This window comes from Peromyscus maniculatus, chromosome 19 (genome assembly GCF_049852395.1).
Source record: "Peromyscus maniculatus bairdii isolate BWxNUB_F1_BW_parent chromosome 19, HU_Pman_BW_mat_3.1, whole genome shotgun sequence".
NCBI classification, from domain to species: Eukaryota; Metazoa; Chordata; class Mammalia; order Rodentia; family Cricetidae; genus Peromyscus; species Peromyscus maniculatus.
In genome coordinates, this window is record NC_134870.1 from 13,713,898 (window position 1) to 13,736,863 (window position 22,966).

A 22,966-nucleotide genomic window follows, 5' to 3' on the forward strand; every position below is an offset into this window, starting at 1 on the left:
TTCCAAATTGAGTCTTAAGAAACTTGATGTGCCTGTAGTCTGACATACAGTGTTAAGCTGTGAATTGCCCAAGAGGCCAACTGCTCACTCTCTAAACTGTTATGCCCAGATCTCAGGAACCCCCAAAAGACCACCACGGAGACCGAATCCCACATGTAAAAGCAAAGAGCCTTTATTTCAAGCTCCAGAGCTTGGTCCCTCTGTCTGTCCAATACAGCAGTGAGAGCAGAGATCCCTGAGCCCAGGCAGGGTGGGATTTTTGTCCTAGCAGAGGTTGGGGTGAGGAGATTTCCAGGGTTCAGGACCCTGATTGGCTGACAATTTTCTAGGGATATCTGTAAAACAAAAAAAAAAAAATAGGTGTGTGCTAGACTCAAGGACATCTGGCCACCTTATCTAATGGTTGGAATGTTTGGGATGTCAGGTACTTGTCCTCACCCCTGGGTGGATCTCTGGGTGGTATCAGCTTAAGGCTTTTTCTGGATTTGGGTGTTGCCTGCCAGTAAGCCTGTCACAGAAGCCGTGTCTAGGCCCCTAAGCCTGTCATGGCTGCTGTGTGGTCAAGCTGTTTTGGGGCCCTCCACATAAACCACAGCTTCACATGGGCAAAATGGGACTAATGAAACCATCAGAATTGGGTGAACTTGGTGCCACGCCTATGGGCCATTGTTTGGTTAGCTGTTTTGTGAAGTGACAATTATTTTAAGTAATAGCGTACCTACTATCATTGTTGTTTCTTCTCCCAGTAGAAGTCTGACTTCAGTGTCCTGCTGGAGGAAACATACTTCCTCCTGCTTCCTGCCTTTGCTGCTGCTCACACTCAGTGCACCTCCACCATAAAAACAAAAATGGAACAGGAGCTGGGAACCTATCTCGGTCATACAGTGCTTGCTGAGCGTGCATAAAGCCCTGTTTGAATGCACAGACCAGACAGACATGCATGCCTGTCCTCCTTGGGAGTCAGAGATGAGATGATCAAAACTCAAGGTCATCTTCAGTTATTTAGAGAGGGTGAGGCCAGCCTGGCTACAAGAGCCTCTGTCCCAAACAACAAAAGAACAAAACTGTAAAGACCACAGGCCTCCCTGGGCTGCATGCGCAGACACAGCTCTGCCTCGAGTCTTTTATTTCACCCACTTTTTACTCGATCTCCTGCAGGAACCATTCTCCAAGAAGTCCAGATAACAATTAGCCCAGAGCAACCCTGGCATTTTGTTTATATTTTCTTCAGCGTATTAGAATTGATCAAGGGAAGCCCTGTTTTTTTTCCAATTACCCTTTCTAGTATTTTCTTAACAAAAGTAAAAAATCTTATGAGTATCAAGAGTCGCGTTGATATCATAAATCGTTTTGCATCTTCCAGCTGTTCACTTCTTCCTGACACATGACTATCGGGCTTAGACATCCAAGGACTCTGATCCTTATGACATGAGAAGCTCCTTGGTACTTTTTGCGGGAGTGTTGGATTACCTTGGCCCTAGCAGCCTCTTGCAGGCCTCAAGAATATATTATAGAGATTCAGCTGTGTATTAAAGCTAGACTTTCACCAGCCAAGGGTCTGTCAAAAAGCAAGCCATTTATTATGGGATATTTGGTGTTGTCCAGTTTTTAATATTTCAGCTGTCTTCTGCTATGAAATTCTTGTGTGCCCAAATACTGTAGACCATTTGGCAAACAGCTAAGCTTCCAGACCTGCTGAACATCTAAGTAACTAACTACCACCCTACCCCCATCCTACCCCCCCACCCCCACCCTACTCCCATCCTACCCCCCCACCCCCACCCCCACCCCCACCCCACTGAGCCTGGGAGACAAGCAGGCTTCTAGATGCATAGCTTTGTTTCTGCGTGCAAATGAAGCTCAGACCATCCCCTTCCCTTAGGCTCAGGGCATGGCAGAGATTGACAGAAGACAATGGGGCTTTTGCCTAACCAGGTGCAGTAAGGACTGTCCAGAGACAGAACCGAGGGGCCAGAGAGAGAGAAGGAAAACAGAGGCTCTGAGAGGGTAAAGCAGACCTTGGGTGGAGTTTTCTGAGAGCCAGGAGCAAGGATCTAGGAAGGCGAGATGGAGGACAAAGGAGCAGAGGGCATAGATCAGGTCAAAAGCATAGGAGCTTACTGAAACTATGAGGACAGGAAAACTGGGCACAGAGAGGAGCTGTATGTGAGGACAGGGCTGAAACTGTGTAGATAGAATTGACTTAGAAGAATAAAGTGAATGGACTAAAGAACTCAGTGTGCTGAGATTCATTTGAGATCCCTCAGATTAGTATTCTTAGCCACTTGTAGCACCTGTTCTGGACCCTGATGAAAATCTCCTCAAGGCGGGCAATTGGGGGGAATTCGTTACCCCACTTCCATATTCCCACAGGCAGGCACTCCATCATAGGCTCATTAGAGTTGGCTGTACCACTTCATCGCTAGTTGGTATTCACATAAAATAAAAAGTGCCCTTAATCCTCATCAAATCCTGGCCTTCTCACCCTAAAGCAGTCCATCAAAGACCTGTTTCATTTGTCTGTGGATGTGAACAGTGGGGTGAGAGCCTGTACACTTTATCATTTCATTAAAAAGACTAAGACTTAAGAGAAATTAGAGACAAGATTATGTAACATCTCCAGCTAAAGTCATTGGTTCTGTTGCAGCCACTTTGCCAGAAAACTAAATTTAGCCTAATCACTTGAAAAAAAAAATAATTATACTTCTGAAAGCTTTTCAGAATATTTTACTTCTAGATTATGTATAAATGTAATATATTCCCATTATGGTGAGATAAATGGAGTTTGAAAATTCAATTGCAAAATTTGAAATTGGCTAATGAAAAAGAATCTAATTTCACTTGTTTATTTTCATTTATTAGATATTTAGGAAAAGTAATCAGAGGTATGTTTAAGAGTAGGGACATTGGCTACTAAGTTGAGAAAGGAGCAGGTAATTTGAAGGCCATCATTTCCTAGTTTCTGCACAGAAGGTAAAGACTGAACAAGCCCATGTGGATACAGCTGAAGGTTGTCACCTACCGCCTGAAAACCACTAAATCCAATTCCCTGCACTGACTTTTTCTTTAAAGGTGGAAGCAGAGAGCAGGGTCGGCTGGCACAGGTCTGTAATCCCAATCCTCAGAAGACAAAGGTGTGAGAAGAACAAGCTTGGGATCAGCCCAAGCTAGACAGCATGGCCCTGGCTCTAAAATAAATAAATACATAAATACTTCAAAATAGTTAGCAGCCCCGCCGAAAGACAAGGCAATCTCCATCATTAGGTTCATCCATCAGGACAAAATAGGTCAATTCCTATGACATCTTCACCAGGAAAACATAGACACAGATCACAATCATTGTCCAGGGCATATGTCATCTGAAAAGGATCTAAGGTTCCAATGCCAGACACACAGCAGCAGTCAGAGGACTTCTTCCTTATAATCATCTCCCCTTGGGGAGCCTTGAATTCCCTCCTGATTAACCTCACCCAGGGCTCTTGGGTCCTTCAGAGACGTCAGAGTTTTATCATTCTTCAAAAAACATCCTTTTGACCTATGCCAATTTGTACCCAGCCCCATTCTACAGCCTGCCCTAGTAAAGGGAACAGGCATCCTCTCTTGCCAAATAAAATTAAATGGAACCAAACAAAAGCTCTCCTGAAACATCTTGTGCGCCCTGAGTACAGAAGGTTCCTTCCTGACTCAAAAGAAAAATGGAAGTAGCTCTTTCTAGAACAAAAATGGCCTTCTCGCTTTTAAGTGGCATTTCCTGGTTTGTTAAGCCAACCTCTTTAGGTGCCTGCATCAATATATGTATTATGTTTATGCATAGTCACATTCCCCAAAGGAATTAATTATCTTCTCCATTGACTCCAGGTACTTTTCACAAACTCTTATGAAGTACAAATGAAGAGTGCAAAGTAACCTGAGAATGCCACTCTTGTATACAAATAAGTTCATACTCAAATCCAACTAGCATCGTATGTCTAGTTCAACTTGTTACTAGGATTTTTAAGGTGGAAGCTCAGGTTCCAGTAGTCCCAGTAGGATATGCTCAATCATTGTCCCCAAATGGCCAATTAAACAGGCTAGTAATGGTGAAAATCAGACCGAGATTTATGCAGTATGGCTACACAGGAACATATAATAGGCTCAAGTGACTCCAAGCCTATTTTTTCAGGATACTGAAATGAGGTTTAGGTTTAAATCAAAAGCAAAAACTATGAGCTGACTCTAGGGGCCTGAAAGCAGGAGAGCTGGTCCTGTCCCCTGCTCATCAAAGCAAGGAGTGAACTAGCGAGGGCAATGCTGGAGAGCTCCCCCTGGGGGTAAGAACAAGGGCGAGCTGGCAGGCTGACCAACGCTCCAACTACCCAGGCCCAGAACCAGAGTTATGAGTTGGCCACCCCAACATCTACCCTATCTATAATCTGCTGGAGCACATGAAAGGGGCTGGTCCTGCAGACCCAAAGCTGCAGGATCTTCACAACACAGGGCAACAGCAGGATAACCAAGAGGAGTCCCAGTGAGGGCCCAGGATCAATAGTGTAGCAGAAGCCAGAGGCCTTGAACCAGACCAATGACTCTGCAATGAGCACTTGCAAGTAAAGATATGTGGATAAAAGGGTTTACTGCGTGACTCACTGTGCCACACTACAGCATCCATGACAAGATTGATTTTTTTCCTTTTTTTTTTTCTCTTAAATTTTATTTTAAGGGGCTTGCAAGGGCAGAAAGCTGATAGGAAGGGATGGGGAAATGAGTGGGATCGAGATGCATGATGTGAAAGACACAGAATAAATAAAAAGAAAGTTAAAAGTAAATAAAAAGAAAAAAATAATCATAGTTACAGAACCTGGCCAAAGCCAAGTCCCACCCATCATTGTCTTAGTCTTGTCTGTCTCACAAAGTGGCCCCTAGAATTGTTAATCGGTCAGTGACTGAGTACATCCTTGCTCTTACAAACGACTGCCCTCATGTGGGGGCATGGGCTGTACTATGAGACCTGACTTTTCTTGAAATTCATGGTGACTCGAGCGGAGGTTAAGGATAGCGGTTTGTCTCCGTGTTTTCCTCTAACTACACACAGAAGAAGAACAGAGGCCTGCGGGCTGTACCCTACTTTCAATAACTTATGAGGCATAGATGCTTTTTAGCAGTGCAGTTTCTAAACATCTCTTTCAAATTCTAGCTGTGTACCAAAACCATCTGAAAGGCCCAAGTGTCCACCATGTCCTCATCACATAGACAAAAGATTGGTACTCTGGATAAAGTCTCTGGACTTGACTGATGGGCAGCAGAGCTGAGAAGTGCTACATTGGATACTTGCGATAGAACAAATTGCTGGGAACACACCTGGCTGGCCATTACACTAAAGGAGTGTATCTGCCCCTCCTAAGTAGATAGGTAGGTAGACAGGTAGGCAGGCAGGTGGAAAAATTATAAATGAATAGATAATAGACATAAGATAGATGATAAAAAATAGATAACAGATTGCAGACAAGTAGATAATTGATGGATGAATGATAGAAAATGGTAGATGATAGACAGAGATAGAGAGAGAGATAAATAGAGAGATAGATAGAGAGATGATAGATCCACCACACAAACATTTATATAAACCACAGTATTTTCCAACTGCCATAGGCTCCTGTAGGAAGGAAAATGAAACACAATTACACTTGGACTAAAAGTTCTGAATAATTTTTATATTGGCAAAAGTTCGGACTGGAACATAAATATGGCAAGGTCATATGAGGAGCCTTCCTTCATTACAAGAGTAGCAACAGGTGTTTCTATGGCACCAACAAACCAATCAAAGGAGGAAAGGAGCTAGAGATGGGTTTCGTTGTTATGAACTCCTGGATTGCAATAAGGTGTGACCGCTGACCCCAGCATTTCCTTTCACCCACCTGGAGCAAAAGGGAAGGAAATGAACTGGGGGACGAGTGTCACCCTATTATACAGTGTGCAAGCACTTGCTAACGAGGAGCAAGAGCAGAGGCGAGCCAGACAGTTCTACAAACACTCCAGGCTTATGCAGCTTTCAATTGTGAATGTGAATTCGTGTGTGAGCTGGCATGTTTACATGTGTCTGGGGTTACATAAACCTGGACACCCCGGATTGTTTCACTCTTCTCAGTGATTTCCAGTATAACAATACTTTCACACAGGAGGCAGCCATTAAGACATGACACACAAAGGCATTTCCCAGCAGCTTCGGGAGGTCTGGGATTCTGTTGCGTTAAGTCACCCAGTCTTATTACATTTGTTTCAGCTTCCCAATTTCAGGAAATCTTAATCTGCATCGTGCAGAAACATCAAGAATGTTGTTACTGGCAGTTGGACCCATGCAAGTCTAGGAATTTAAAAACTAAAAACAAAATATACATGGAGTTAATGATATGCCCTGAGAGAAAACTGCTGTTTAACTTTACCTGCCCGAGTCTCCAGATGTTCGGTTATAACTCAGGAACCATAGTGTCCCCCAATTTCCTCTCAAGGTTGAGATATTTTAGGAAGTTATGCAAGTGTGGGACACCATGAGTGTGAGTTGTTCCTTTCAAACTTCTTCTATATCATGCGTAATAAACTAAACATTTATTGTAGATGGTGTTAAATTAAAGCAATGCCACTCCAGAAATAGCTTGAGGGTGTGGCATTTCAGTGTGAACTTATTCCCACTATTGCTAAACCATAATTGATATTTCTTCTATCATTCTGCATCTTCATGTATTATTTTTATACTTTTCAGTTAAATTTGTTCTTTGATAGTTTCATACATGTACAGAATACATTCTGTTTATGCCCCCCCGCCCGTGAGTCCCCCTCCACCTGTCACCCCCTCCTTTCTATCAGGGCCTCTGATACATGGCTGTCTTTTTGTTCTGTGATACACTGATTGTAACCAGGGCCATCTGTGTGACCATGGCTTTGGAACTGGCCATAGGTGCATGGTAGGTTCACTGTTTGGGGCACAACTAAAGACAATGCTGTCCTTCTCTAAGAATCCATCAGTTGCCAATAGATCAGCAGGAAATGTGTGGCCTCTTGAGCCCCTCCGTGATTGGCTGTTGACAGGCAGGGTCTTGGGCAGGTCCAGCCAGTTCAGGCATCCAGAAGTGCTGTGAGACCATATATACACGGGCTGTGTCTCGCCTAGAAAATAGCAGTTTGCAGCCCTTCCCCTTATATAGCCTCTGTGGATTTAGTCTTTATTTCTTGCTGGGTCTCAAGCTGTTTGATACTTCATTTCAAAGCTCCCCGCAGTTACAGGCAGTTGGGGCCCTTCTTAACACATTGTAGTTTTCTCATCTTTAAAAAAATAATTAGCATAGATTAATTTAATAAAAAAATTAGGTTTATTTTGACATACCATGCCAAATATACTTTACGTAATAAAGTATATTATAAAGTATATAATATACTTTAACAATATTTAGACTTCTAGTGCCCAATCTTGTCCCTCTTGCCAACTTCCATTATCCCCCTTTTATTTACATGTCTTTAAAAACCAAAGTCTAAGTTCCACATCTGAGAAAAAACACACAGTATTTGTCCTTCTAAGTCTGGCTTCTTCTGCTTAATGTAACAGTCTCCAATTCATCCATTCTCCTGAAAATAACCTAACACAATCTTCCTTATAGATGATTAACATTCCATCGTTTATATACGGCACATTTTCTTTATCTGTTCATCTGTTGATGGGCACTGTCTTAAGAATTTCTATTGTTGCAATGAAACACTGTGATCAAAAAGCAAGTTAGGGAGGAAAAGGTTTTTCGAGCTTACACTTCCACATCACAGTTCATCACCAAAGGAGTCAGGACAGGAACTCAAGCAGGACAGGAACCTGGATGCAGGAGCTGATGCAGAAGCCATGAAGGAGTGCTGCTTACTTGCTTGCTCTCCATGGCTTGCTTGGCCTGCTTTATTATGGAACCCGGGACCACCAGCCCTGGGATGGCATCACCCACAATGGACTAGACCCTCTCTCATTAATCACAAATTAAGAAATTGCCTTATCTGTATCTCATGGGAGAAGTTTTTTTTTCAATTGAAGTTCTTTCCCTACAGATAATTCTAGCTGTGTTAACTTGACATTAGACTATCCAACAGAGGCACCAGCATGAAGGATGACTATATACATATAAGACTTGTTCTAAGACACCAGAGTATGCAACTAATTGAACACCTCCTATAACCACAGGCTCCCACACCTGCTCTCCTGACTACCCAGGCTTTCTCCCGCTTAACCTCATAGTCGCCTTGCCAAAATCTAAATCTCTCTGTGTGAACTCTCTGCTTAGATCTTGGGTGGTACCCTGGTTCTCTCCTGTAGGAAGAAGGCACCTATATGGTCTAGACATCAGACTTGCCAAATTGGATGTTGCTTCGTTTTTCCACATCTCCACTAACACACAGAGAGATGCTGGCTAATTCTCAGTTCCCCAGTGGGCAATACCCTCTTGAAATCTATGTGCTTCCCCATGATTCCTTCTGACTGTAATTACTTTTCCTGCACTCTTCCATCTTAAAAAAGAAAAGTGCTGTTTGTTCTTTATCGTGCTATCCTAGAGTCGCCCTTTCTTTGATATCCTTCTCAGACCTCATAAATAAGCCACTACGTCCAGCAGTGCATGCTTTCACGTGGTATGTATTACACTAAGCTATAAATACTTACTAGAATTTTTTTCCATTTCTCAACTGAGGTCTTAGAAAGCACAGAGCTCCAGAAGGTCATGTCTTTTTAATCTTTGGATCTTAGGAAACTATGAAAGTGTCTGAAAACTTACAGCTCCATTTGAAATGTTTATTTTTTTTTTTTAAGGAAGGGGAGTTTCAGTGGGGCTCATGGTTCGTAGGGGAAGTCATCTATCGTGGTTGGAAGGCACGATGGTGGGAGCGTGAGGCGGCTGCTCACACCATACGCAGTCAGGAAGCAGAGAGAGGTGAATGCTGGAATTCCTGCTTTATGGGTGTGTCTTAAATTATTGGGTGAGGGTTAGTGAGTGAAGACAGCAGGTACTCTGTATAATCCTGGGAACAGAGCTTTAGGCAGGAGATGGTGGAAGGAGCTTATCCTTCACTTATCACTGCTCTTTCCTTCCACACTGGCAACACTTACGTAAGAGCCTAAGTTTGCAAGTGTCCTTTCTACAAGGGAAGACATAAATTGAACAAATGAGGTGTATAGGTGAGCTACACCTTGTGACAAACGATAATACTGTCCCTTCACCTCTGCTACATGACTTTGGACAACTGTTGTTCTACTAAAATTCATGAAAACTAGAGATCTTTGCCAAGTTCCATTGCTCTCCAAGGAAATCTGCAGGCCTATGGAAGTACTCAGTGCATCCTCTATCTAGGGCCTTGCTGTTCTGTTTCTAAGGTGACAAAATGTGGTGGAGTATTACAGTGTCATTTCCATTGATAAGTTAGACGGGAAGCCACAGAGGCCACAATGGTGGTTCTCACCTGTCTGATTCTGGAACACACTTCAAGAGCTGCCCCTGTTGAGGGGCTGGGGACATGGCTCAAACAGTAGGGTGCTTGCCACATGAGGACCTGAGGTCCTTGTGCTGATGTAGAATGGCTGGGCATGTGGTGGCCCCTGTGTCTCCAGCACTGGAGGGGCAGAGATGACGGGGGTCTCTGGATCTCACTGGTCACTGTTCCAGACCCATAGGCCCACTCCAGGTTCAGCGAGGGAGCCTGTCTCAAAGGCTAATGTGGAGAGTGATCGAGGAAGACAGCATGAGAGAGACAGAGACAGACACAGAGAAAGCCCCACACACCACCCACTGAATCAGTTTGAGATGGAAGTTAGTTAGCATACCCATTCCTTCCTGGGTGTAATGACTGAAGAAAGTAAGGTATCAGTTTTTATCTGGCTTGGTGCATCCCAGGAACTCTGGAGATAATGAGAGGCACATCCTCTTCCTTTTTATCTGATGCTGTTCTATGCCTCCTATGATTAAACACCAATGAATTTTCCCTCATAAGATATATACTTTACTCCAAAGTGAAAATTAATAATTATCATGTAGCTTATGTTTCTTTTATGAGTGAATTAATAACAGTAACAACAAAAGTATTGATAAACCAGAAGCTGACACTCATGGAGTTTGCAACTTTTTCAACTTCCACTTTGTGAGACATGATCTTGCTTAGAAATTTATAGTCATGGATTTTGATAAACATAAGTAAACTTGTTTTCTCATTTTTCACATAATAAACCTCTGAAGCGAGTACAATTTGAATTTCATTTTTCTGTGTCAGGTTGTGGGAGTATAATTTGAAAGTCCATTTTATGTAAAGAAAATATAGCTATTGTTTTTCTCACCTCTCTTTTCTACTTTTTTTGCATTTCCTGTTCATTCATTTCTTCAATCAATACTGCCACCTGTGAAGAATCTTAAATGAATGAGTTACTATCCTCAACTACCTTCAGAAATGTACAGTTAGCTTAGAAATGGGACATTTCAGTGAGAGTGAGGGGTCCAGACAGTCAGAGTGATGACCTCAGATGCCACCCTTAACCTCACAGATATGCGCAGTCAGTCCCAGCCCGTATTCCTTCATGTTTATTCTAATGGTTCTTTCCATCCTGCCCCAGCACATAGACAGATACAGAAATGCATGCTGGCTCTGTTCCCTGTCTCTCCCGACTGCTTCTCTTCTGTTTCTGAGCCCTGGAAATAAAAATTGGAAGCTCTCTCCAGATGACTTTGTGGATGTCAGGTGTGATCTACCCACTTCCTGTGCAGTGAAGGAGGTGGGATGTGAGTCAGTAAGGAAAGGTTTTTCTCCAGATCACTATATGTCAACTCTACCTGCTCCTGCACCTCTTTCGCTCTAGAGTAAGCAGTCTGCAAGGAGGAGCTGATTCAGCACCTGTTTCATCCAGGGCCCGGTACACTTCCTGGTGGATAGAGGGTCCTGAACAAAGTTCTGGGCAATAGATACATCACCAAGAGGAAGGCTCTGCAGGACAGAGGTTCAGAATCAAGGCCATCCTAGAGTTGGGGTTGATGTCAGAGGAAGACACAGATAGACTAGACCTAAGACTACAAGTTAGGGAGACATGGACAAAACCATTCTTAGAAAGGGCAGGACTCATCCAAAGAAAAGCCAAAGATCCATGCAGGAATGCCATATGTTCACTATGCTTGAGAATCAAAATGGAAGGTGTATATACATTCATATGTCTGTGTACAGCTACTAAGAGTTGAATTAAAGCCAGCCATGATAGCTTACACCTGTGATCCCAGCTGAGACATTGTGAAATGACAATCAGGCTGGGCAATTTAGCAAGACTGTTTCAAAACAGGGCAAACTACCTGAGGATGTAGCTCAGTGGAAGAACACTAGTCCAGCACAGGTAAGACCCTGAAGTCATTGTTAAAGTTTAACCAGATATAATAAAAATCAAGCTCATCAACTCACAAACTCTCAGTATTTATCATAAAGCCATCCCTGTTACTAAATAGAATTTCTATTAACTTTCTCATTATCGTCTTCCTCGAGACCAATTTTTTATTCTCTGTTTTAGTTGTTTGTATTTTAATAGCATTTTTTAAAAAATGCCCTATGGGAGATGATGGCATGTTTGAAGAAAGAAATGTGAACCCAACCACTTGCAACAAATAATTATGTACAGGAAAAATTTTTAAGTTACACTTAACAAGAATTAACAATAGAAAATCACCTGCTTCTAAACTGAGGTTGTGGCTATACATGGGACACGCTGCAGGAGAGAGCCTGGAGCTCTGGGATTCCACACCCTTCATTCACAAAGTCCCTGAGTCCTCGTCTGCTGTGTGGGAGCCAAGACTTGTAGTCTCTCATCTAAATAGGATTCTGAGAATTGTAAGAGGTGCTCAATATGAAGTAAACCACCCACCATTAAATAGGTGGTTGTTTTAGTTACTTTTTTTATTGCTGTGGGAAGACACCAGGACCAAGGAAATGTATAAAAGAAGACATTTATTTGGGCTCACTGTTCTGAGGAGTGAGAATCCAAGCTCATGAGGCAGGAAGCATGGCTGCAGGCAGGCAGGCGGACATGATACCAGAGCAGTCGCTGAGAGCTTACATCTGATCCACAAGTAGGAGGCAGAGAGAGAGAAAGCTAACCAGGAATACTGTGGGCTTTTGAAACCTCAAAACTCATCTCCCCCAACCTCCCACCCCCTCGGCCCCTGTGACACAACACACCTCCTCCAACAAGGCCACACCTCCTACTCCTTCCCCCCAAATTCCACCAACTAGAGACCAAATATCCAAATATATGAGCCTGTGGGGGACATTCTCACTCAAACCACCATGGTTGTGTTCAGTTGTAGTATCTGGGTCATATGCTACTTAGTAATTTTAATATTAGTATAAACACCAGCACTTACTTACCAAACCTGAGTTAACCGGTTGTAATCAGAGATAATATCAACCAGGCTGAGTCAGAGGGGTCACCAGAAGACTGGGGCTGAGACAAGTTTATTGGAAGCAATCAGACTTCTTATCCCCTTATCATGGTGGTTGCCAGGAAGAATACAATTGTAGTTGCCAGGATACAATGACATGTGCAAGCCATACAGGGTCCACAAGGTTAATGTCTAAGACTAATTGTCCAGTCAAGCTTCTATATGCTTCACTGACTTCTAGGGAACCCGGAATGCTGCACAGCCTGAGGGAGAGCTTCGGATTCTCAGGAACTGTGAAAGGTACACAGTGCTATGGAGCCACGGACTCTAACCTGAAAAACCTATGACCCATGCCTCTCAAGGCAGCTAGACCAGGTCAATGCCATGATTACCTGCATGTTAGGAAATGAAAACATTTATATCCCTTTCAACAACTGTATGACATATGGGAATTTTGCACAGTAGTCTACAGGAATGATATATCTTGTTTATAAATGTATAAAAGTATAACAGATATACTTTCGTGTGTGGATTATGTGTTAAGCAGTCTGTATGGAAGCCCTAAGTTGACATCAAGTGTCTTCCTCAGTTGGTCCTCACTTTATTGAAGTTCGGTCTCTTGTTAAACCTGGGGTGCTCCAGTGAGGCTCCCACTGTCTCTGTTTCCCAAGGAATGGAAATAGAGGCAGCAGCCAGACCTGTCCTGTTTCCACTTCGGTTCTGAAGGTCCAAACTCTCCGTCTTCATACCTACAGGCCACGTGCCTTATCTACTGAGCCCTCTCTCCAGCACCCTGGGCTTTTGGATAAACAAGTTCAACGGCACAAGTACGTTTAATGTGCTTACATAGAAATGGCTGCTTGCCTGCTTAGCATCAGAGTAACGCATGTTGTCACAATTTTGTCCCACAGAATGATTGAAGATAGTGGGAAAAGAGGAAATACCATGGCAGAGAGAAGACAGCTGTTTGCAGAGATGAGTAAGTATGGAACTTTTAAGGAAAATCCCCTCGGTGTGCATTGAATATTCATGAAAAAGCCAGAAATAACCATGTAGTCTCCTGAGTGCATCTGGGCTTCTCCATAAAATCCTCAGTGCCTTGCATAAACTATGCACTTGGCCATTTCAGCCTCTCATTAGGTGAGAATTGAATTAGTTGGAGATTTCTTCTAATTTGCTTCTCCACTGGCATTTCCTAGGTTGAAAACAATGTTTCTGGGCCTGTGTACTTGCAGGCCAGCAGACACACTGGATTGCACTGCTCAGTGTTGACTTTAGTGCAGACCACTAATATCTGAAGTCTACACTCACCTGCCTGCACTATCACATGGCTGCCATAGGATAAAACTGCTGAAACACATCTTTGAATACCTTCCCCGGGAAATGATATAATACATTCAAACACTAAGTGGAAATACTGACCAAACTAAACCAAAGTAATGTAACTTTTGTAAGCTGTCATTTGGACTACCTTTGGGAGGCAGTCTGTCCCAAAAATCATTTTTTTAAAAAAGCAAAGGCTAACAAAAGATAAAAGCAGGCGGCATCCGTAAGGGACCACAAACACTGGTGGTATTTTCTGGTGGCTGGTCTATGAAGGTGCATGACTTCTATGTAACTGGTGCTGGTGGCATCTCCTCCCATGTAGACCAATTTGATCCTTCATAAAAAGAGGAGACACATCCTTCTCAAATTAAATGTTATAAAAAAAAAAACATTTCAGCTCTCTTGTTCTGTGAGTTTTAGTTTTTGAGCGTGCTCTGGAGTGACTTGTAAGCTCCTTCCCCCAGGAAGGTAAAGTGATAGAAAAGAAATTTATACTGAAAATGGGATAGATAATATTGGCAGGAATAGGGGTTAGAAAGTAAAAGAAAATTTCTCTGATAATAAGGAGGGCTAAATAATTTCCCAATCATCTGCTGGCACTTGTGCAGTGTTAAAATTAACAGAGGAAACAGAATTGGAATCGATGTGTGGATCCCCAGACATCTGCTAGCCTTTTGCACTTACAGAGTCTTTTTGTTTTGTTTTGTTGTTTTGCTTTGTTTTGTTTTGTTTTTTTTTTTCAAGACAGGGTTTCTCTGTGTAGCTCTGGCTGTCCTGGATCTCTCTGTAGCCCAGGCTGGCCTTGAACTCACAGAGATCCTCCTGGCTGGGATGAGAGGAGAGGTGTGCACTACAACCGGACAGCTGGCACTCACCGAGTCTGAAGTGTCTGTGAGAGCTGCAGCTGGGACTTCCCAGCATCCCCTGCTGTGTTTAATGCTGCCATCTCTGCTTCTGGAATGACTGGTCCCCTTGGAATTGTGGCTTTTCTGTAGGCACACATCCGGTTATGGTCTGCCAAGATCTTGGTTAGACCAGAGGAATAAATTTTAGTAAACTACTGTACCGCTGTTAATGATATGTTGCATCTTTCAAATTTTCTGTAAGGAATAGCTATATTATCCCTACCAAAAAATAAATTAATTAAATAAGTGATGGAATGTTAGTTAGCTAGACTATGTGTATCATAAAAGTATAGTGTGTACCATAAATATACAGAATTATTTTTAATTAAAAACAGTTTTTAAAAGAAAAAGACAATCACATAATTAAAATACAAGGGGAAAATGTTAAAGAGCAATGTATTTGATGGAGAAAACCTGTTTTAACATCTGAGCAAATTCCATCATGGGCAAATATTTTGCTAGACACAGAACAATTATTTTTTTTTTTATTTTTTTTTTTTTTTTGGTTTTTTCGAGACAGGGTTTCTCTGTGTAGCTTTGCGCCTTTCCTGGAGCTCACTTGGTAGCCCAGGCTGGCCTCGAACTCACAAAGATCTGCCTGCCTCTGCCTCCCGAGTGCTGGGATTAAAGGCGTGCGCCACCACGCCCGGCTCCAGAACAATTATTAATATTGTCTATACAAAAGAAAACCTGTCAAATCTTTTACCTTGCCTTTGAAATACTAAATATTGATCAGCTGCACACTCTAATGTTTGCGGAAGTATGCTTTCTTAATGGTTTTAGCAATACTTATCTAAGTTCAGGTGTCTAGTTTCTTCCCGATCTGGTTCAATTCCTGGCACAAGTAAAAAGCAATGTTACACACGTCCACGAAATGGAAGCCAGCAGACTCGAGGAGTGCCTGACACACATCTCACGGTCACACAGCAGAGCAACCAGCAGCAGACATGCTGCCACCCATCCGTAATCTTAACACCAGGGAGGTAGAGGCAGGAGGATCAGGAACACGAAGTCATCCTTGGCTATATAATGGGTGGGAGGCCAGCCTGGGCTACCTGAGACTCTGTCAAGGGAGTAGGGGACAGGGAGACTTAGGAGAACAGTGACTCTTTTATAAGTTTCCCCTTTCCTAAGAACGCCACAGGACTGCCATGAGCCCTTGTTAGATAGCTTTGTGAGCTCTACTGATAATCAGAATAAGAGGCAAGCCAAATACAGAGGTGTCGTTCTTCCCACCAGGCTGAAGACTCAGGTATCGGCCAAGGCCTGTGAAAGGCAGCTGGCTGCCTTTATTGGTCCATTGGTTCCGCCGGCCTGTTCAGCTCATCACTGAGACACCTCCTCAGTAGAAGGAAACAGTTGCTAGGGTGCAAAGGAAAGAAACTGTTGAGGGGTGGACTGTCACACAGCCTAAGATCTTCTTGACAATGTGTTAAAATAGCCAAGAATAAACATCTTCCAGGAATCTGTGATCTCCAGGGAGCAAAACTGGGACTAGGAATCCATAAGTGTGACTAATTATATTTTATCTAGAAATGATTTGTTTTTTAAAAAGGAAAAAAAAACAGTGAAAGGGAGGCATATTTGTTGTTCTGAATATTATGGATATGAAAGAATATTCTCGCCTCATGATCACACGAGCTAAATGGGTAACTAAAGATTTATTAAAGTATTGCAGTAAGAACAAGAGATTACCTCCTACATCTGAAGGGTTTGTGCTAAGAGGCTGGTCATCGTGATTAGGTCACCTGATTGCTAATGACGACAATTAAGAAGTTGGACTCTTCTTCTAGGGAGACTGAGAGATAGGGCCCCGTCTCTCTCAATGATTAATTCCCTGGGCTGACAGCCAGGTCCTTAGAAAGACACTCTGGTATCCACTTATGAGTGAGTACATACCATTTTTATCTTTCTGAGTCTGGGTTATCTCACTCAGGATGATATTTTCTAGTTCCATCCATTTGCCTGCAAACCTCATGATGTCATTGTTTTTCACTGCTAAGTAGTACTCCATTGTGTAAATGCACCACATTTTCATAATCCATTCTTCGGTTGAGGGGCATCTAGGTTGTTTCCAGGTTCTGGCTATTACAAATAATGCTGCTATGAACATAGTTGAGCAAGTGTCCTTGTGGTGTGGTTCAGCATCTCTTGGATATTTATCTGAGTGATATCATTGGGTCTTGAGGTAGATTGATTACCAATTTTCTGAGAAGTCACCATACTGATTTCCAAAGTAGCTGTACAAGTTTGCACTCCCACCAACACTGAAGGAGTGTTCCCCTTGCTCCATATCCTCTCCAACGTAAGCTGTCATCCGTGTTTTTGATGTTAGCCATTGTGACAGGTATAAGATGGTATCTCAGAGTCGTTTTGTTTGCATTTCCCTGATGACTAAGGATGCTGAGCAATTCCTTAAATGTCTTCAGCCATTTGAGATTCTGAATTAGTGATTGATGGAGAAGGGCTCAGCCTATTGTGGATGGTGTCATCCCTGGACTGGTGGTCCTGGGTTCTATAAGCAATCAGGCTGAGCAAGCCATGGGGAGCAAGCCAGTGAGCAGTACTCCTCTCTGCATCAGCTCCTACCTCCAGGATCCTGTCCTATTTGAGTTCCTTGTCCTGCCTTCCCTCAGTGATGAACAGCAATGTGGAAGTGTAAGCTGGATAAACCCTTCCTCCCCAACTTGGGTTTTGGTCACGGTGTTTTGTTGCAGCAATAGAAACCTGAGACAGATGGATTAAAAGAAGAAACATGGAACTTGAAACTGATAACTGTGAACGCATACGTTTTCTTACATACATCTTTGCTCCTGTTTTCATCACACCTTCCAACCATGAAATGGGCAGGAGAGATTTGAGGAGACAGAGCAAGAGCATCTTTCCTTAGACACATGCACCTTATGGGGTGTGTTATGAAAATTCTCAAATATATACAGATATAGAAGAAACTGTGTCTATCACTGCCTTTAATTATGTATCCCCCACTGTTTGTTAGTGTGAAGCAAGTCTGATAAGTCATTTATGTGAGCTGAATTTTCAAGTTTTAAAGAATTATATACCAGTGATGTAATTTAAAAAGAAACCAACACCATTAGTGGATAATGAAATATAATTTTAAAAAAAAGGCACTACCCTTCTCAGAAAAGAATTCAATGGGAGAATGCTCAATCTGCTCGGTTCCTTTTATCATGTATTTAAATTCCATATTTTAATAAAAAATAAATAAACAATTTCCCTTTTTAATAAGATCACCAGAATCATAGATCAGGAAAATACCACTACATAAATATTAACCTTAATTTCAACCAAGTATTAACAAAGGCTCTTAGGCTGTACATTTGTTGGACAAATGTGAGCAGGGCCACAGTAAAGTAGACTTACAGGCAGTGTCATGATCATTCCTAGGACAACAATTAATGGTTCAGTCAGCCTTGGAGGAAGGCTGACCTCCAGGAGCACAGGGCCTCTATTTGTGGCTCTGCACAGGTCACGGCTTTTAATCAATGACTTGGACAAAGACATAGAGAACACTCATAGGCATTCAACAAAAGACCGCACAAGTAAAATTAAATAAGTTTATAATTTATTAAGTCTTAGAAAGCTAAATTGATTTTTCAGAGGTTAAAAAAATGAACTCTATGCAGCATGCCACAGTGTCTGGTCTCCAGATCCAGCATGGTTCCCATAGCACTGTCTCCATCGTCTGTGGGAAGCAGTGTGCTGTTGGGTCTGCAAAGCTATATTTTGTTGCTTGTTTACCAAAAGCCCTTTAATATTAGGGTTTAATACCATCAGTCAAGAAGAACGTGCATGAATAGGAACCATTTACAGACATCTAAGTCCCTTTCTTTTGTTAGGCCTACAAAATAGTGACAAGGAAGAAGAGAGCCATCAGTGATTCCATATCCCCATGCATCATTGTATCCTTCTTTACCACATCCTGTAGAAATGTACTTTGCAAAAATGCCCCATGACCTCTACATGGGGGAGGGGCACAGAAGTACAATGGTTACCATTCTCAGACTCTGACAAAGATCTTGTTGAAATTAGGAAACATCATTGTGTGATACATCACAATCTTGCTGTACTAACTGGTGTTTAACTCATTGCTCTTTGTTCATTTTGTTTGTTTGTTTGTTTGTTGTTGCTATTTTGATACAGGGTCTTTTGTTGGCCAGTCCAGGCCGGCCTCAGAATTGCTATGTAGCCTAGAATGACTTTGAACTTCTAATGTTCATTCTACATCCAACTCCATAGAGTTGAATCACAATGCCCAGTGTGTGTGGTACCTAGGGATCAAAGCTAAGGCTTTGTTTATGCTAGGCAGGTACCCTACCAACTGAGGTACATCTCCATCTTTGTTTTTGTTTGTTTGTTTTGTTTTGATATAGGCTCTGTAGCCCAGGCTAGCCTTAAACATGTTCCTCCCACTTCATCCTCTTTAGTGATGGGATGACAGATAGATATAATCTTGACCAGCTTTAATTTATTGTTCTTGAAAAGCATATACAAATAATATATACCCCCTAATTTTTTCTTTGAATGTATTATTTACAGATATGGGGATTCTTTACTGCTAAGCCAACTAGACACCAGTAAAATTTCATGCAGTATGAAAGAAGATTCAGCACACAGGAGTTTCTTATACTCTGCCATTGGCATCTTAGAGATCTTGTTTCCAACAGAGCCCTATAAAATTAACCAGACTTTAACCTGGGAAGGATGTTTGACATACCAGTAGAAGATGATGACTTTTTTTTAAAGATATATAGGTTAATTAGAAGAGGAAAATAAAGTAAAGAAACTACCTAAATAAATACAAAGTCTACCCTTAGTGCAAAGCTAGTTGGTCCAAAGTCTGTGATCTCCTACGAGCCCAGGTTCCCTTGTGATGACTTTGATGCCCCTAGATTGTACTATCCTTCCTCCCTCTCTTTAACAGGATTCCCAGAGCTTGGCCCAGTGCTTAGCTGTGGATCTCTGCATAAATGAAGAATTTTTAACAAAGTACCAATAAGCGTATGGGTTATATCTGCTGTTATATTACTTACAAACATTACAAGCTCCTATCTATACAAATGGCATACCATATGTATACTCTTTTTTCTCATACTAGGGGCTCAAGATCTGGATCGTATCCGACTCTCCACCTACAGAACAGCATGCAAGCTGAGATTTGTGCAGAAGAAATGCAATTGTAAGTGTGCCATTTGTTTGTGGTAATTACCTACATGAGTACTATCATTTATGCTTGTTACTGGGTTTATTAAAGCCTGGTTTTCCTACAGGGATTGATAAACATATGTTTACAAAAGAATAAAGAGTATATTGTGGTCATGAATGGTAAAGAAACTGTTGCTAAGCAACTCTAAGGTCTGGTTTAGTCTTAACTACCACAGTCCTAGAATGGGTGAGCCTCTTGAGATCTATATCTATATATGTCTATCTCTCTTTCTCTAGATATATATAAATATATCTATAGATAGATATAAATACACATGTGTATATGTATGTATGGATGGATGTGGATATAGATAGATAAATAGATGATTGATGATTATAAATAGATTGATACAGATAGATGATAGATAGATAGATAGATAGATAGATAGATAGATAGATAGATAGATAGATAGATAGATAGTCAGTTACACAGACAGACAGACAGACAGACAGATAAAGGATAGATAAATCAATCTAGAAAGAAAGAGAGATATTTCTACACTCTACATGGAGTGTTTTCTCCTTTTACTACCTACGGCATTTTTAATGATATCCAGGTACTTTGTAAACAATCACACATAAAATCCTCTCTACATGTCCATTTATAACTATCAGTGTATATAAACATCTAGAAAACATTAGAACTCCTTTCTGAAATTATAAAATCAGCCAAAATAATCAATATGTTGATTACTTTTGTGGATGAGAGTTGCAGAAGATACAGAGCTTTACAATACACAGGCACCTGCTTCTGTTGCTGCCAATTGTAAACGACACACAGCAAGCTGGGCACCGACCACATGAGCAGTTCAATGCTCCCTGTGGGTTAGCATGCCCCTTCATGCTGCCACAACTGTTTTCTCTGGCAAAATAGTACTTCATGGTTCATTTGTGTCAATTTATTCTGTTCATTTTAAAGAATTGACTCTCAGTCAAAAATTAATAACTTCTCATTTTCTAATTAGTAAAGAACAGGTTTTGTTTTGTTTTTTTTCTGTAAGCCCTAATGTTCTACCCAGAGTGTACATATAGTTCTTGAATAGCTAACATGGGAATTAGACTCTTGGTGAATGCAGAGCTAGTCACTTCCCCAGGTCTACTCTGCCAGAGTCTCCACAGGTATTTCCCAGAGCCCTGAGTGAGCCATACAGCCCCACACTTCTGGGTGTACAGTTGATCATGAGCACAAAGACGGCAAGGTGATTCAGTCCCTCAAGGCACTTAGAGCAATTCTCTAGTCGGGGGATAAGTAATAGGCCACGATTTGAGACAGGGTGAAAGGGGAGAAAACACACACATACACACGCAAAAAAAATTTTTTTTAAGCAAACAAATTGTGTGTGTGTGTGTGTGTGTGTGTGTGTGTGTGTGTGTGTGTGTGTGATGAAAAAAGAGCCGTGGCCAATGCTGGTGATACAGCTCAGGTAGTAGAGTTCTTGCTTAGCTTACATGAAGTCCCTTTTACCGCATTAACCAGGTGGCACATGAGCAGAAGAATCAGAAGTTCAAGGTCATTGTTGGCTACATAGTGATTTTGAGGCTATCCTGCACTAAAGGAGACCCTGTTTTAATTAATTAATTGATTGATTGATTAATTAATTAATTGACCTGAATTTAAAAAAAAAAAAAAAAGATGTAACTATATTTGTATTTTTAGGCATGGATGAGCCAGTAAAAGCTTTTCCAGTTCTGGTGTTAAGGGGTAAGGAAAAGGCTTCCACAGAGAAAAAGCTCCCCTTACCCCTGGATGCTATCCAAAATAAAACAGATGAGGAATCTCCCAAGTGAGGAGATTCTCCCACATTCTTATGACTTCTTTCCACTCCGTGGCCTTTCCGATTAGGGAGGAGTGGGGAGAATGGGATGAGAATTGCATCCCCCTTAAAGTTTCTCTAGCTTTACTTAGGCTTCTAGCAGTAAAGGTGGGCCCTTCCAGAAAGACCGCAAAATAGTCAGGAGGAATGAGAAAACAAACAGGAGAGAAGACAGAGAAAGGAAGGAAAGAAGGAAGATTCATAGTGAATGGCAACCCTATAGGCAACATTACAATATGTACATGCTGTGTGATCCCTGGTTGGTGTGCGGCACCCTGTCGGTCATGTTCCATTCCTCCTACTCTGAGAAAGCCTATTCTTCTTGCACATTTCTTTTTTTCCTCTTCTTGTTGTTTTTTTGGTTCCCCCCCCCCCCCAGACGGGGTTTCTCTGTGTAGCTTTGCGCCTTTTCTGGAACTCGCTTTGGAGACCAGGCTGGCCTTGAACTCACAGAGATCCGCCTGCCTCTGCCTCCCAAGTGCTGGGATTAAAGACGTGCGCCACCACCGCCTGGCTACCTGTTGTTTTTAAGTCTCATCTTTATTCTGCATCCAAAAATCATGCCCCAGCCACACGGGCCTACTTGGAAAATAGTATGGAAGCAGAGAGGACAATAGTCTATTTAAGGGGAACCTAGGAACCCCAATCCTGTCTAGTGTCTTGTAGTGTCCATTCTCTTTCCTCTTAACTTAGTAAGCATCTATAAGTTCCTGCTTCATATCCAGCCCTGGGTCAGGAAGCAGAGCCAGTGTGGCTGACCATGAGATGCAGCCTTAAAGTTCTTCAGAGTCTAACTGGGTGATTGGATTGTTGGTGGTGCATAAGTTCACATCAGGAATACGGGCATGGTACTCGGGACTCCTGGAGAGACAGTACCCTGATGTGAGGGAGAGACTTTCTTAGAGAAAACTCTCGACTGGAGATGACGGGCTCAGTAGGGATTGAGCAAACAGAAAAGAAAACCATTGTATGTTCTTTGCAATGTACCTGGTAGGCTTCATGCATTTTAGGATGAAAATTTAAAAATTTTTTAAATATTGATATATTTATAAAAATATAATTTTAAAAAATTAATCTCAAATAACCAGTGAAAGTTAAAGAAAAGCAATCATGCCTGGAATGCTGCACTAAAATTAAGCTTTTTTAAATGCTTTCAACATTGATTAGGAGATCAAATTCACAGCTGCCTGTTTGCTCCATTTTCTTTCCTAACGATAAATGACACAATGTTCAGATGTTCAGAGTTGCTTGTGAAATGTTAACACAATTGATCTTGGCTTATCTTAATCAA

The 22,966-nt window shown here is 41.8% G+C and overlaps 1 protein-coding gene across 28 annotated transcripts in view; it reads left to right on the forward strand.

Annotated features, from left to right (window-relative positions):
- Dtna (dystrobrevin alpha) overlaps positions 1–22,966 on the forward strand; it is a 370,573-nt gene that overhangs the window by 219,605 nt on the left and 128,002 nt on the right. For all 28 annotated transcript variants that reach the window (XM_076554816.1, XM_076554802.1, XM_076554820.1 and 25 more), the window contains 2 exons: positions 13,316–13,383; positions 19,755–19,835. In XM_076554816.1, the coding sequence (XP_076410931.1) occupies positions 13,317–13,383; positions 19,755–19,835 (148 nt within the window). In that variant the 5' untranslated portion in view covers position 13,316. The remainder of the gene's footprint in view (positions 1–13,315; positions 13,384–19,754; positions 19,836–22,966) is intronic.